The sequence below is a fragment of the Myodes glareolus genome, chromosome 8, assembly GCF_982192425.1.
Source record: "Myodes glareolus chromosome 8, mMyoGla1.1, whole genome shotgun sequence".
In the NCBI taxonomy this organism is placed as follows: domain Eukaryota; kingdom Metazoa; phylum Chordata; class Mammalia; order Rodentia; family Cricetidae; genus Myodes; species Myodes glareolus.
The window spans coordinates 82206632-82223810 of NC_142033.1; the positions used below are offsets into that span (position 1 = coordinate 82206632).

At 43.3% G+C, this 17179-nt stretch overlaps 1 protein-coding gene across 10 annotated transcripts in view; it reads right to left on the reverse strand.

Moving 5' to 3' along the window:
• Cobl (cordon-bleu WH2 repeat protein) overlaps positions 1-17179 on the reverse strand; it is a 228956-nt gene that overhangs the window by 20726 nt on the left and 191051 nt on the right. For all 10 annotated transcript variants that reach the window (XM_085692229.2, XM_087909188.1, XM_085692224.2 and 7 more), the window contains 2 exons: positions 13214-13523; positions 1076-1173 (listed from right to left, as the gene is read on the reverse strand). In XM_085692229.2, the coding sequence (XP_085548355.2) occupies positions 1076-1173; positions 13214-13523 (408 nt within the window). The remainder of the gene's footprint in view (positions 1-1075; positions 1174-13213; positions 13524-17179) is intronic.

The window sequence follows — 17179 nt, forward strand, 5'->3', positions numbered from 1 at the left end:
TTTCCCCTGGGATTATTACTGTGTTTTTTAAAAGCATGCATGCTAAATGTTATCTTGATTATAATCTCTATCTGTCTGAGACCAGAATCGCCAAGTTTCACTAGAGAGCCGTTTGCGGGTCCACAACATTTAGTCACCACGTCTTGCCAAGTCATCCAATTATAAAACAGATTCCTACATCTGATACTCTGGAAAATGTTCTCAAGTGCCCTGGGATTTTGCCCTTCACATTTCTCGTGCCCACTAGAAGCAAGATATGGAGAATGACTTGTCCTAGCTTTATTTCTCCAAGAGAGGAAAAGTAAGCTTTGATGTCTTCAGAACCACACCGACGCCTCGCAGCACTAAATGACGCAGTGGGTCATGTGGTCACAACGTGTGGGAGACTACACAGCCGCCTCAGATCCCCAGCTGTGTCATCCGAATACCGATGAGCAGAGACAGAAAATCGAATTGAACGAAGTCAGGGTCGGTTTTAATGCCTGATTTTTATCCCTGTTTTGTTTCTCTAGTTTATTTTTGAGTAGAAAAAAAAAAGAGTAATGCAGCTTTCTTTGTCTAAGGGAGTTTCCACGACTTACTGAAGTCATCTGCATCAGCCTTTAACTTAGAGTGTTATTTTCCAAGGAACAGCAGGGATATGGGGTGCTCCTTGCTAAGGCTGCTTATCATGGACAGAAGATTGTGTATTTTACCAAGTAAGGAAGAGTTAGACGTTTTAATAAAGATGGCGGCTTCTCTTTGTGCCATCTTGTGTCTCTCTACATCATTTTGGCACTCTGGATATTTCTGTCTCTAGTGTGTGTAGACTACTACCGAACACACAAAAGCAGTGTTGCGAGTCACATATTTTGAAAACTACTGAGACGCTCCCTTAATATGCAAACAGCAGTCCATCAAGAAGAGCCCTCACCCGAGAGAAGAGTTCAGCCCTTACATACAGGCAAAACACATCCGAACCAGGCTACACTCCCGAGACTTCTTCCTTGTGCAGTCACACCAAACTACTCAAAAAAAGTGACTGCCTAGAAGGTCATATGGGATGCTAGTGAGGTAGGAGGCTTGTGGCTGTTACCTTCCAGGTCTTTATCAAGCTCTGCCAGGGTTTGATGGAAGTGTCCAGTAATAAATAGGTCTTCATCATCATTTGGAGGCATGGTGACTTTCTCGTTTCTGAGGAAGACCAAAGAAAAAGGAAAAGTGCTTAATTATTATTATTATTAGTACTATATATTATTATATTATTAGTACGTAGTACTCCTTTCCAGAAACTTCAGTTCATATTCAAAACTAAGTAGTCCCCACATTCACTGGGTTACCACTGTCTTTGTCTACACAGATTATTTCCATGAGGGATGTGTTTATACATGTGTATTGTATAAGGCATGCAAGTTATGCATGTCACAGATGATATATTTGGAGTGTTATGTTAATATTAGACCCCAAAACGTTACCAATGCCTGAACCGCATGTAGTTGTAATGTGGTCCCATGTCTCCATTCTGCTATTCCAGCCAAGTAAGCATGCTGGCAGGTTTCACGTACATATCTAAGTTGCATTGTACCTGGAATTCTAAGAAGTGAGGCACCTGATGACCACCTGAATGTCATGATGCCAGGGCTGTGTCTCCCTGCTAGACTTTAAGGGGCCAGCTTGTTTCTGAACATCTGCATTTTGACAGTGTCCCCAAGGCTGCAGTCATGTAGGCTTCAGCTCTGGCACAGGACACTTTTGAACTTCCTATGCTGTCAGAGACTCTCAGAGAGGAGCACAGGGGGCTGTATGGGAAGTATCAGAAGGCCTTCAATTTTGCAAGCCCCGTGCCTCCCTCTGTGCTGCCCCTCTGCAGCCATCCACCTATAAGATTTGGAAAGGGGGGAACAAGCCATTCCTCTACGATCAGGGGCTTTCATACTGTCTGGTGTGTATCTTTTTCTTCACATTATTGCATCTTATTTCCTGCATTGTGCAGGAGATGGGAGTTATGAGGACCTGGGAAACCTGATTGTGTCACCCACAGAGGTGAACTACCTTTGGATTTTTTTTAATAACCATAAAGACCATGGCAAGATAAACAGAAAACATTATGCCCACTGTAACAAGAAATTGGTCATCAAAAGAACAAATAATCCAATATAAATGGAGTACGGACCTAAACAGAGAACTCTCAACAGAGGAATCTAAAATGGCTGGAAGACACTTAAGGAAATGCAGTATCCTTAGTCATCAGAGAAATGTAAATCAAAACAACTCTGAGAGTCCATCTTATATGTGTAAGAATGGCCAAGATCAAAAACACTGATGACAGCTTATGCTAGAAATGATATGGGATAAAGGGTACGCTTCTCCATTGTTGGTGGGAGTGCAAACTGGTACAGTTCCTTTGGATATCACTATAGCGATTTCTAAGGAAACAACCTACCTCACGACCTAGCAATACCACTTTTTGGGTATATACCCAAAAGATGTTCAATTATACCACAACTATGTGCTCAACTATGTTCATAGCCAGAACCTGGAAACAACCTAAATGCCCTTTGGCCAAAGAATGGATAAGGAAAATGTGGTGCATTTGCACAATGGAGTACTACACAATGGGAAAAAATAATGACATATTGAAATTTGCGGGCAAATAGATGGATCTAGAAAATATCATATTGAGTGAGGTGACCCAGATATCATCTGTACTCACTCATAAGTGGCTTTTAGATATAAGGCAAAGAAAAACCAGCCTACAGTTCACAATCCCAGAGAACCTAGACAACAAAGAGGACCTTAAAAGAGACATACATGAATCTAATTTACATGGGAAGTATAAAAAGACAAGATCTCATGAGTCAATTGGGAGCCTGGGGACCTTGGAAAACGGTATAAAGAGAGGTGAGAGGAAGGGAGGAGAGTGGAGAAAAATATATAGCTCAAAAAAAAAAAAACCCCAATCTTTAAAAATCCTAAAAAAAAAATCTCCCATTCCTAGCCATCCTTGTGTCTTCCTTCTTGGAGGCCTTTCATAGGGACCTCCAGAAGATGGCAAGCCTCTGTGCTAAAGAGGCAACTGTGGCCTGCTGGCCCCTGAATAGAGACTGTTTGCACGAATCTCCTTATTACAACCCTCACAAGTGATTTATAAGGTAAATGGTGTTGTCATGGCCATTGTTCAGATAGGAAACTGTCCAGAGAGACCAACTGGCAAGAGCAAGGTCACAGAGCATCCACAGCCAGGTGCACCTGCTCCAAAGCCTGAGTAAGGATTGGCTGCCTTGACCAGGTGACCCAGCCATGTCTAGGGTCAAGAGGGACAATGTGGCCCCCCTGTGGCACGGGGCATCCTAAGATATGTCATCCTGCTGCTCAGGAGAGGGAGGTCACGATCTATTTGCGTCACAGGGACAATAGCATAAGTGAGACAACCGCTGCCAAAACGATTTGCAAGCCGCCTCTACGAGGGCCTCTGCATCTCTTTTCCTATTGTGCAGAAAACACAGGCATGTCTAGGGCCATTGTCTGTCTTCAGTGAGAGCTGGAGGTTCCTTTCCGCTGATTGTTAAAATCGAGGACCAATTTCCATCTTTGCTAATCAGGCCCAGATAATGATGCATGAAATGTGCCTTGTACAATCCTCACTTACGCAGCAAAATTCTTATTCGAATAAATGAGTCTTTCTCTCTTAGTGACTATGTCCGTTTGGGAGCCAGGAAGTAGCTTCAGGATCAGTCTCAGCTAATGCTCTCCGACAGGCTAGACAAAAGGGGCTGGTTGGAGATGTGTGTGCATGCAGACCAGTTAATAAGGACTGCAAGAGGTGCCCAATTGTCCTTCCCACGGCTTTGCTTTTGGCCTGTAATTGTTTCAGTGCGGTTTACTAAAGCTGTTTCTTTTTCAGGGAATGTGATGGAAAAAAATACATTCAAATATTTACTAGACTATATGGCAGAGAAAAAAACATGGAAATTTCTAGGAAAAATGGTATTCAACATGTAAAGCAGATCACCTTTTAGATTTTTACTTGTAGTTTAGAATGCTTAAAGTCCAGCCAAAGAATATTATATATAATAAGGATATATATTCTTCTACATCAAAATATTTGTCTTCGAAGAATGTATGGCTCTATCACTCAGGAGACAGTGAAGAGAAAATTCTCAGTAAGAATTAAAGCTAAATACCACCAATTTATTCTAAATGTTAAATTAGGAAAGAAACCACACGAACTGCAATGAATATAACACACAAACACACCTGCTGTTGATTCTAAATGAAAAAAAAAACCATGAAATCATATATCTTATCTTGGTAAGGAAACAATTCAGTGGGAGGAGAAAATAAAACGACAACAGTATTCATTGTGTTCTGTGCGGAAATCTAAAATATTCAGCAGCAAAGAGAGCTGCCTACGTTGTAAAGGGCAATACAATCAGTAATTCTGCTATCAGTGAGCCTGTGGAAAAATACAGTTCAATCAGTAACCATGACAATCAGAGAGCCTATGGAGAAATACAGACTAACACTGCTTCTAGCACAATGCATGAAGAAAGCCAAGACACAGAACTATATGCAGGATAACTGTGATGACGTGAGAACACCACAGACGCCCCGGGACAAGGGCGAGCTAGGTGTGCACCCGTGTGCTTTACTGAGGATGGTTTATGGAGGCTGTTTACCATAATGCATCTTGTGTGATAAAGCCGTTTTTAAAAAGGGCATGTTTATGTATCGGGTCCTTTTATGTGCATGAGTGTGAAAGTCTGGGAGACCGGACCTCTCTCTAGAGCACTCCATGTAGGCTAGACTGTCTGGTCAGTGAGCTATGGGAATCCTCCTGTCTCTGCCTCCATTGTGCAAAAATAAAGACACATGTGTCATCACACTGGGCTTTTTTTTTCTAATGCAGGTTCTGGAGATTGGGCTCAGGTTTTCATGATCATATGATAAGCACTTTTCTAACCTGTTTCCCAGGACTGACATGCTGATTTTACAGTTTTCAGACTCTACACTGTTAACATTTTTTTTGTTGTAAAAGAGTTGAAATGTTTCCCACATGAATGGTATGCAAGGTCTTCTTTCCTCCAGGAGCCTCCTGGCCATCCGTGAGGGAGAAGGCTACAGTCGATTTTGAGTAGGCTCTGTAATCACAATATTTCTACCACCCAGGATCAGTCTCAACTCCTCTAGCCATTAGAAACTCAGCTCTAGGTATGTGGGCTTTCCCCACTGGTTTCTTCTCTGCATCTAGACCAACTGTCTTGCTCAAGTCTAAGGTTCTATAGATTCTACTAAATCTATCCCTTCACCCATGCCCTCTTTCCCTTGACCAGTGTTTTTCCTCTTACTGCCTTGTACAGACGTACAGACTTCCCTCTCCACTCACTGATGCTGGCACCCAGTCTCAGACCCTGCCAGCACACCCCTATTCTCCCATGGTCCTGGCCTTGCTCCCTGGCACTTGGATGAGATTTGTGTTCTTAGGGTCAGAGTTATTTGGGAAGGAGTAGACATATGCCAGTAGGAGCTAACCCGGGTGCCTTATGGAGTACACCAAAGTGTACTCCATAAGCCAGGCTCTTGGGGGCCAAGTCCCTACACTCTCATAAGCCAAAAGTAGCGGTGGTCTTCTCACTGCTTCTTCAGCTTGTCTGATTCTTGATGTACCTCAAGGATTGCTATTTCCTGGCCCTGAGCGTTTGCATGGAGGGCTATCTCGTCAAGGTGAATGCCAATGTCAGTTTACCAATTTTGTTTTCCTAGCTAAGGTTTCTGGGGGTAGGGATCCAGTGGTGTTTGCTTTTCCTCCATACCCCTCTCCATTGTTGCAAAGGGTTACACCGAAGCACGACACTAGCATTCCTCTTTTCATCTTACCTGGACTTAATAACGGGGCCTGAAGAGTCACTTCCTGGGCTTCCAGGAGAGCACAAGGCATGTAGCACTGAACAGAGTATAGTGGGCAGAGGGCAACGCATCTGCTGACATAAAGCAAATGCGCACGGATGTTTCTTTCCCAGGCTTCCTCCCCCACGCCCGGCAATGAGCAAATCTTTAGATACAGTTCTCATTGGCAGTTTATTGTGGCTAAGGACCAAGAAAACAGAAAGCCAACAAACATTGAGTGGGCATTTTGCTATCAGCCTTCCCATGTTAAATAAACATAGCCAGAGCTATTTTCTCACACAGACCTGGAGGTGATGGCTGCAGAGAATGGGACCATGTTCATGTCAGGGCTACGGAAGGCATGAGGGACAAGCAAAGAGCACTGGGGACTTCCAAACCCATCTGTCTGGGCGGCTCGTCTGCCTCATCTGCCTCTCCTTTGGGAACTCAGAGTGGGGAGAGTGGGTATGCCTCTTATCCTGCTGTGGCAGCTTTCGCCCAGCTTGGTCTCAGCGTTTGTTTGTGTTGCTCCAGGCAGATGAGAAGAGGAAATTGTCCTGTCTATTCAGGGCTAGGACAAATAGGAGCATGGTGAGGTTTTCTTTCCATTTGCTATTGGGAAGAAAAGGTGAGGAGCAGGGTGAATCGCACGGTTCTGACTCATCGCGAATCCTAAGAAACCCACAACACATTGTCGTGTTTGCTTTTGATTCGGCTGAGCTTCGCCAAGAAATGTATACGATTGTGGAAAAATGTCTGAGAGGAAAATCATGATGTTTTCAGAGAGGAGCTTAATTTGCTTACGGAGACCAAAGCAACCCTGCTCCTGCAGAATGATAAGGGCAGCCTGGGAGCAGGCAGCCTGGGAAGCTGGATGATTGCTGCATATGCTGACCCCTCACTGCAGCTGTAAGCATTCCCCAGCGATAAGGCTTTGGAGTCTGACACTGGTGTTTAACACATGGGGGTGGGGGTCACATGTGTAATTTTACATTTTCTTGCAATCCTGGTTTAAAAGAGAGAAGCGAACGCAATTTTCCTTACTTTAGTTTTAGCTTTATTTATACGTGTGATTAAAACATTTGTTTACTGGGTACTAGATTTGTGGTTTTTTTTCTACACATACCAATTATTTCAGCTTGGACAGTCATGTGGCAAGTGTTTAGCAGCTAGTATGATTAGGGGCGACAGTCGAGTGCAACACTCCACAATTTTTCTGTAGTGTTGGTGATCAAATCAGGGCCTCTTGTAAACAAGGCAAGGACCCTACCAAATGAGTGTTGTCCCCAAGGCTTTCCACATTCGTGTGTATTCTAATTCTCCATCGACGAACTGTACAATACATAGCATGCTTCTCACTGCTCCTGACGCTACCGAGTGCGGATGGTGATGAACACTCAGGGGTGTACATGGTCATGGTGCAGTTTATAAATGCTCCTGTGGCCCCATGGTTTCTAGACTCCAGGCATCAGAGTCTGCACTACATGAATGACTCCTGACCCTTCTGTGGCCACCGCTCCTGGAGTTCTAGTTTAGGGATCCAGAGGCTGGATGAGGTAGAATCCAGGGCCAAGTTCTACTCTAGTCTCAGTCTACGTGCAAGGCTGCTGGAACCATGTGCCCTGCAGAGAGGGAAGAATTTCTCTCAAACTACAACTATGAACCCCAGTCCTACCATCCTACCACTACCAACAAGCTGGGGCGAGGAAGACCCTTAAAGGGTTGCCAGGTTGAGTAGAGACAATGGATGGGATGGGAGAGGGGTCCCTTCTTACCACAAAAACAGAAGCTATACTTCTCTTCACACATATACACGATTTTTTAAGTCCTCTGAAAATTCCAAACATTTATGTAACACATTTTGACCATTTCTACCCCATTCCCTTCTCTCTTCCTCTTCATAGTTCTGCTGACTCCTTCTTCCCAAGTCCCCTCCACTCTCATATGTTTTGTTTTTATTATTATTATTTGTGACCCACTGAGTTTAATTAGTTTTAACTATGACTAGGATGGGAGATTGTTGATTAGAACATGAATAACGTACCAGTAGCCACAGCACCGAGGAAAGTGAGTTCCCTTTCCTGCAGCACCGTTACCTGTCAACAACTCCTGACAAAATGAGAGGTATGAGGCTTCATGACCCCGCCTGTAAGCATGGTGGATGGTGGACAGGCTCCATTTGGCGCAAGTCTTTTGTCGATAATTACAGCTACTGTGAGTTCATGGGTACAATGGCTGTGTCATGCCTAGCAGACAGTGTTTCCCCACACTCCTCCTCACCCTCTGGCTCTTACATTCTTTCTACCACCTTCTGTGATACTGAAGCTATAACGTATTTTCTACTTTGAGAGGCTCTGCATGTGACTGTATTTGCTCCACTGTTAAGAAAAACTCAACTCCACGGAGTCATCTCTCTTAGTCACACTTGACAGCATTTTTGCCTACTGAAGTTCCCCCAAAGAACCTTAGAACTCAGAGTTTTGTGATGCTGACATAGAGACAGGCTGCCTGTGACAGCTGGGTTGTTCTGGGGATCCACTGCTTCGAAACATTGCTAGCTCCTCCATTCTTGGTCCTCTTAGAGAGGGAGGGGCAGTAACCCTTTTGCTTCTCCCTTCTCTCCCTATTATTTCTACTCAGACACAGATGTTATAGCTGGAAGAGGAGGCAGGCAAGCAGAGCTGGAAATGATCGTAAGGACTATCCAAAGACTCCCGCTTCTTTTACTCCTCCAGGACCTGTAAAGGAAAGCAGGGGCGACAAGAACAGCATCGCGCTCCACCTTTTAAGGCGAGCAATATGCCGGCACCATTCTAAGAGGAAATGTCACATATATCTCAACTTTACTGAGGAAGAAATGGAAAAGGGAGGTGAATTTGCAGGCTAAAGACACACATTTGCCAAGCTATTCTGTAAGAATAAAGAATGTTGGCCCAGGTCATCTACAACAGACAGGTGTAAGAGATATATAAGTCCATCCAGCATGAATTATTGAGCATTTTCCTAGGGCAAAGGTACTGATGAAGCTCAGAGAGGCACTCCTGGGTGTTCCCAGAACAAGGGACCACCACCACATGCTTATGTCACGTTAGGCCAGAATTCCTCTTGGGAATTTGTTTTGTGTACCAAGTTCAGAGGAAGACAACAGAAAGGCGATGGACCAATTTCAGGGCAGAGTTTGAATTCGGGGCAATGAAAACTTTGCAACTGGATCTAATCAATTGAGCTGATGGAAAAGTACCCACTTTTCGAACTGTATCACATACAGTAAACTGGAATTATGGTCAACCATTCCGACTTGCTTTAGTGTTTTAGAAGGCAGAGTTTTATTACTGATGTTCTTCAACTTAAAACCTAGACTCCGAGGACGCTGGGTGGTATTCATCCACACAAGCAGCAATGAAGAAGCAGTCCTAGAGGCAATGAGCTAAGTCTCTACCCTCAGCCATACCAAATCAGGGCAGTAAGTCTACCACATGACTGCACAGTAGGAAAAAAAAAAACATAGCTAGTAGCAGAGGATGGCTCTCACAGTATTCTTAGATGGACGCTTGGGAAGAAATAATATTTGCGTCTAAGATTTAAACATGTAAACCCAAGCAATCCTATACCCCCAAATACACACGCCATTGACACGTAAAGACAAAAGAAAGGAGATGCCTGAGAAAAGGTGGACCTTTTGGACTTTTATGGGTCACGATTCATCTTTACATGATGTTCAAACAACATTTAGTGACTTCCTGAGTACTGGAGGTGCGGCAACAGAAGATCTTCTGCTAGTAACGTGGAAACCACGGGTAGTCCTTATCGGGGTAGTCCTTATCTCCCTAGTGACTGACTCCGTACTGGAGACTCTCTGCACATTGAGGGTATCCATGGCAACTTACTGGAATCTACTCTCATCCTAGAGTCCTGACCTTGCTTGTTATGGCAAAGGGTAACCTTTGATGTCCCTGAATTCCTAGGGTCTGGCATTCAGAGGTGACAGGAGGGACATAATATAGCCTGGTCTCATACCATCATTATGTCTCATGCAGGGTGAACCCATCTGGGAACACAAATAGCCATATTAATATCAGTTGCAGAAACTAGGCATTGGTTTGGAATTATCCTGGGTAGAGGCAGGAGTTTGGAAGGAGAGATAAAACATTAGCCACCCAGAGCAGAGTTCATGCCCTTGGGGTACAAACTCAGGTATAAACACAGTGGGTGGGGAAAGTACTACAAGGGGCAAGAAGCATGTCCTCCTTAGGAGGTTGCCAGGAAACATACTCCTTATTACTTGCATCGACCACTATTTTCTGTTGGTACTCTTTATTATTTTTCTCCCTGTCTAAATGGCCAAGGTTAAGGCTACAGTCCTGTGAGTTCTGTTACTTCACAATCTTACCTTGATTCTGGGCCACTATCCTTTGGAATGGCCTGTAACTTCCCTAATTCTGGCCCCTCCCAGCTTTGGTATCTCTGGAAGATGCCTGCTCCACCAGGCCCCATCTGCATTCTGCTGAGCAGTCAGACCCTCAATCCTGCCCACACTTCTCTGCCTTTTTACAATCCAAGTTTTCAGTGTGGTATTCTGTGGAACTAAACACAAAACTCATCATTGCTTTTAAGGAGTTTATGTTATGTGTATGAGTGTTTGACTACATGTATGTATGTGTACATACTTACACATACAAGCCTGGTACCTGTAAAGGTCAGAAGACTGTATCAGCTTGCTCAGATTATAGTTATAGATAGTTGCTAGCCACCATGTGAGCACTGGGAACTGCAATCATGTCCTCTGTAAGATCAATAAGAGCTCTTGACCATTGAGCCAACCTCCCAGCCCCAGAGCCACCATTTCCATTAAGAGAGTCATTTTTCTCTCTAGTCACATGACTCATGCACCTGCATCTTCACTAAGTGTGAACCCCAGCAGGAGGGTGACACTGAACAGTTTCCAAACAGTGATTAAGGGAGCACTCACCCTAAAGACCACATGGAGGGGAGGCCTTTTGTAGAGGGATGTTTAAACCGGTGGCCTTGTCTGCAAGGTTTCAAGAGCTTGCAGAGATTCACAGCTAAGCACTGGGATGAGCTCCGCATGTCCAGGTGATGGGGGACTCCACAGAGACAGCTGACTGGAGCTTATGGGAGCTCAAAGACTCTGGACAGACAGCTGGGGAGCTTGCATAGGCTCAAACTAGGCCCTCTGCATGTGGGCGACAGTTGTGTGACTTGGTCTGTTTGTGGGGCCCCTGCCAGTGGGACCAGGATCTATCCCTGATACATGAGCTGGCTTTTTGGAGCCCACTCCCTAAAGTGGGATGCCTTACTCAGCCTTGATGCAAGGGGGAGGGGCTTGGTCCTACCTCATCTTGATGTGCCAGGCTTTGTTGACTCCTGTGGGAGGCCTTATCTTTTCTGAGGAGTGGATATGAGGTGGGATGGGGTAGGGGAGATTTGGGGTAGGAAGTGGGAGGAGGGGAGTGGGGGGAAAACTGTGGTTGGTATGTAAAATGAATAAAAAAAATTTAAGGAAAAGATCTGGAGTCAGAGGAGAATATGGTGACTTCCCAAATATATTTATACGCGTACTTATTGAAGTGCTATAGCACAGGAAATATCTGAATAGTTGTATCAATATCTGAAAGTTTACAGATGGGCATTCAGGGTAAAAGTGCTTCTATAGGAATCACATAATAGTGAAGGCATTCCTATACACTTACTGAAGGGCATACCTGAGGGCTGACCGCGGCTGCACATCTGTTTAGTCTGACTGTGGATGTTCAGATTACTTAATAGCGTTTTAAATTGGTGAGATGTGAAAAACCAATCTAGATGCCTGGTACATCTCAGATACTGTCCACATAAGGTCTATATCCTCCTCGCTAGGTGATGTCCAGGAAAGGGCTGCGATCTTCAGGTCAAGCCTGCAGGTACTCCACTCACCCTGTCTTCTCCCTTAATGATGCTCTTTGACCTCACCCCACGCCAGGTCCAGCCCTTGAGTTTCAACCCCTTCTGACACTACAGACATTGCTTACAAGTCACATGGCAATGCTCTGAATTTCATATTCAAAAATACACAATGATATACCGTGGTCTGAGACAGAATAATTGTTTAGCTGACAAAGTTCTGCCAAAAACCTCCTCCAACCTAGAGTTCTTCATTTCCCGACAGGAGAGACCTGAGGGAGGCCATCTCTTGGGATAACTTAGTGTATCAGTCAGGATTAGAGGTCACAGATACTTTTCTTCTTCACCCAGTCAGCAAGGTGACCAAGGTCAGACAGAGGATGGCAATAGGGACCAGTGCTATGCAAAGCAGTCCAGGGTGATGTAACTACTGAAACTTGTCAAGTGAATCCTGGTGAAAAACCAGACTTTTTCACACCATGCCTAAATATAAACCACAAGTAGAGAAGCACCCTAGTGTAAGCTAGCAACAGCATTTCAGCCAATTAAGTCCTTGAGGTAATAGGAACAATCCCTTATATGTGCAGAGACTGCATGCATTTGGAAGGCAAGGACACCTTCAACCATATGACCTAATAAGGCGATTGTGGTACAATTTAAAATAACAAAGTTTAATTCAAACTGCAGACTTAGAAACTCCTCATGGTCAAAAAGCCAACGATGAAGTTACTAATTTAAAAAATGGCAATTAAAAAAAAAGATAAGGTTCACAAAAACAATTCATAAAAAGTAAGATCAAATAGTAAACAGATTACATAGTCATTTTTACTACCCAAGGACTACGAATTGAAGATACTTGAGATGCTATTTGACACCCATGGGATTGGCAAAGCTCAGATGTCTACTAACCACAAACACTAGTGTAGACATGGAATGACAGGGTACCAGAGATACACAGAGCATCTATTTGATGATATTCCATGTAGCCGATAAATTTTCTGATGATCTAATTTCTCCTCTGGAAAATTCTCAATATTAAACAAAAACATATATGTAGTTTACTTATTATTTCCAGTCCTATAAACCTGGAATAACCTAAGCCCATTAATATGAAAAAGGATATATACATGAATGGATAGTATACGAGTTATCAAGGGTGATTTTTAACATTGTTGAGCAGAAAAGCATGCTACAACCACCGTGCCTTTGGATCCGGTGTCAAGGCACACTAAGCATTCTCGACGCATGGCTTACAAACATCTTCATGTCTACACGCAGCATGAAGATAGGACTGGAGTTAACCAATTGCTAACTCCAGGGCACATCCGTGGAAGGCACATAGCACTGGGACACGATCATTATTCGGATCACCATGACAAAGCCTTCTTCCACTGAAAACTAGGAGGTGGGTGTAGGTGGCCCCACCTCCAGCTATTCCATGACTCACCTTAGAATGGAGTTCCCAGAGCCATTTCTCCCCCACGATGGGCTCTTTTGGGGACCAAGTTCTGGAGTTCCAGCTAGGTCCTGGTCGCTGCAGTCCTCCTGGTCAGTGGACCATTTGTCCTTAGATCTCACGCTGTCTTGTTGTGAGTCCAGAGAGATGACATCTGAGGGAGAGCTCATCACCCCTGAGTCCTCGGTTGTATCCTCTGACGCAAAACAACTGCCCACAGATGCTGTCTCCTCAGCCTCTGGTGGCACCTGTGAGACTCCACCCATGCTGCAGTGGCTGCCAGGCCCCAGGGGCAGGCTCACTGGAGAGGACACACAAAGACAGGTCAACACAGGCCACTCAGGGTGTCATGCTTCCTAACATGGGCAATATCCCTTTGACTTATCTGAAATGTGTGATTCAGGGAGATTTAAGTAAGGAAGACTCTCTGCCAAACCAATAGCACCCTCCAGAAACATATTAACTCTGAAGAGGCCTTATGTGTATGCATAATTGAATGTAAACTTTCCCATAAAAACTGGGCACTTGATTAATTAGTCTTTTTCTTTATTTATCTTTGTGGTGCTGGGGATTTAACCAGGGCATTGCACATGCTAGGCAAGTGCCCAACCAAGGAGCTACATCTTCAAACCCTTAATTAGCTCTTTAAACATGCATCCTCCAGGCAATTATGGTGATTAAATATTCAAACTAGTGATAATAAATGCAACTGTTTGTAGTCTGATTATTGACTTAAAATGACTTCATATATATGCACACACATATACACATTAAGTATATAACAACAATTAATGAAAAAAACAGAGCTATGAACTTGAAAAAGAGTACGGTGGGGTATATAGCAGTGTTTGGAGGGAGTAAAGGAAAGAGAGAAATAAGGTAATTATAATTTCAAAAATTAAAGAAATAATATAAAATGACTGCCTTAAACACACAAACAAAAACATCAAGAATAGACAGAAGTAAACCATTCTGGTCTGACCAGCAGCCTCACAGAATGATGCTGGAAATGTGGTCTACATAATCTGCATGCTCATGGCGTTCCTCCTCAACATTGGGTCCTGTCTTCATTTGTAACTTGAGATAATACAAGCTTTTGTGTGAGAGATGAACTTGGAAGGGAAGGTAAAATTAAAAGGTATCAGAACCCAAGCACAAGTGGTTGATTGGTGCCTGTGAGCATTAAGAAGCAACACACAGGGGGATGATGTGCAGAGTTGTGTGTGACCTTCAGCTGACTTCAGAGTTTGTCTCTATTGAGACCTGGTCGGGAACACTGCAGTCATCCTGCTAATTGGAGACACGTTAAATATCCATAGCGAGGATGTCAGAAGGCTCCGTGCATAGAGCTGGAGTTTGTAGGACTATAGTCCACCACTGTAGACTAGCTGTTTTCTAGGGCAGCAGTTGAGTCACTAGACGTAGGTTCTAGATCTAAAGATTCGAGGCTAGAACCAGACACTGTGCTCCAAAGTCAACCCCTTTCCCATCTGTAGCCCCTGGACTTGTGATGTTGATGTAGGCGATAGGTGTGTGCAAGTGCACACTCCAATGACATTACTGTGTGTCAATATGAATCACACTCCACATCTCTAAACATCATATCTCAACAGCAACTAACAGCATATAGCCAACAAACCGGAGGAAAAGCTCTTCATGTCTTTCTTTATGTGAGAGGTTGAACAACAAAAGAACATGAAAAAATGAACACTTATAAGAATACAAATTTCACAAAAGAGCTCGAAGCAAGCGGGAACTCCAGAGGGAGTGTGAGAGGCACAAATGCAGAAGGCAATGCACGAAATTTCAGAGCACTGATGAACAAGAGTTGTTCCGATTCCTTTTAAGGCTATCCTGGAACTCAGCATCCTCCTGCCTCAGCCTCTTCAGTGCTGGGATTACCGGTGGGCAGCACCGTGCCAAGCTGCAAAGCTTAGCAGACTGAAGACTGAAGACGAAACAGTATCTGTTTCCCAGTGGCTAATGCAAGCTTGGGAGGACCCAGTGTCATCTAGGAGACAACTCAGGGCCTGCCTGTGAAGGAATCTCCAGACTGGGTTAAGAGCCATAATTGAGGCAGGCAGACCCACTTTAAGGGTGGGTGACATCATTCCATGGGTCAAGGTGCTAGACGGGATAATAAAATCGCAACCTGAGCACCAACGTCCATTTCTCTTCTCTGAGTCCTGAAGTGAGAAGATCAGATATTTCATGCTACTGCTGCCATATTTCCCCCAGCACAAGGGGCTGTACCCTAGAACTGTAAGCTGAAATCAACCAATCCTCCCTCCCTCCCCCACTGCTGCCTTTTCAGGAATTTCACCACATGAGAAAAGTAACTAACACACACTGACTTACGTAGCCTGCAATTCTTCCTGCCCGTGAGTTGGTGACAAGCTTTATGATTCTTCTTTGCTCTCACCATACAGCCCTTCAATTAGCTCCTATGTCACCTCCTCCAGACAGCAATCCCCAATCAGACTCCAGGGAGAGAGTCTGCCAGCTGTCATTCATTTCTCCCTTACCCTGACTTTCTTGTTGCTCTTTATGGTCCTAGGACTCAAACTCAGGTCCTCATGCTTGTGTAATAAATATTTTACTGACTATTAGCTGAACTAATTTTTTTATTGACATTTTTAATACACATACAAATGATGAAAATACATGTATAAAATCATCAACCAAAATATATGTATAAAATTAGACCATTACTATTAGTCCTCTACTTGTTCATTTATATATGACTTTCACAGAATCATCGGGGAAAAATATCAAACCCTAAATATCAATTTCTTCAATCCTTAATTGATGATGATTCAGTTTAACTTTTTTTCAAATCTAGTATGGTACAAAAATGACAAACATTCATTTGGAATGGCATTTTGAATCTCAATCACTGTTGGGGGTCCCTGCTGTGGTCCAAGGCTCTCTTGTGATGTTGCATAGCAACACTGAATAGCAGCTTCCAGTTAGTCACAGGCTACGGAAGTAAAGCACGGATATTCAGCATCATATGGTGTTAGACAAGCTAGAAGGCTTGAAGATCAGATTTAACAAACCCATTTCTACTTCTAATACTTCAAATTTCCTTATCTTCCTCAAGATGAAATACCATCCATCAAGAAGAATCTAAACTTACAATGGATTCATTTTTTCCATTGTTTTGATCAATAAAGGGAAAATGTTACATAATATTCTTTTGTCACTTGTCATCAAGAAAGGAGAGTCCTCAAGAGTTGATTTCACAATTGATGTTTGTCCTTCATTTCAACCTACATTGTCTTAGTTCTTTGTGCTCTATGTCCTGGGAACAAAGAGAAAATAAGGCAAGTGCTTCTGATGGAGCAATGAAAATTCACACGATGCATTTCAAAATGTTTTTATGTATCTTCAGAATAATTCTAAACAACCACGCTTCTTTTTCCTTTTGAAAGCAGCACTTGAAAATTATCATCTTGAGTTCAAGAGATTACAACAAGTTGCAGCAATTCCACTGGCTTATAAACATCAGTACTTTCATATAAATGTTTCACCAATTAAAAATTGCAACCAAAAGATTCAAGAGGCTACTAACTATATTTTCATGATCAGCACCTTCCGTAGAAAAAATGAACAAAAAAATTCCTCCTCTAATAGGCAAGGCTTTAGGCCGCATCTATTCCTCTTTGAATTAATTCCTACTGCATAGCCCAATAAAAATCTACCTTGACGGAATATACTGTTTGCTCAAGATATATTTTAAACACATTTTCTGCAAAATATGCTCATAAATGAGAGATATATTTTATATTTTTTCACTGTCAGGCAATACTATTGAATTCTTTTTTGTCTAGTGAGATATTGCCTCAGTGATTAGCAGTCAGGAAAACCAGCATAACTCTTTTTTTCCTGGGATGCTAGGCATCAACTTCAGGGTATTTTATATTTTAGACAAGCAATCTACCACTGGTATACACC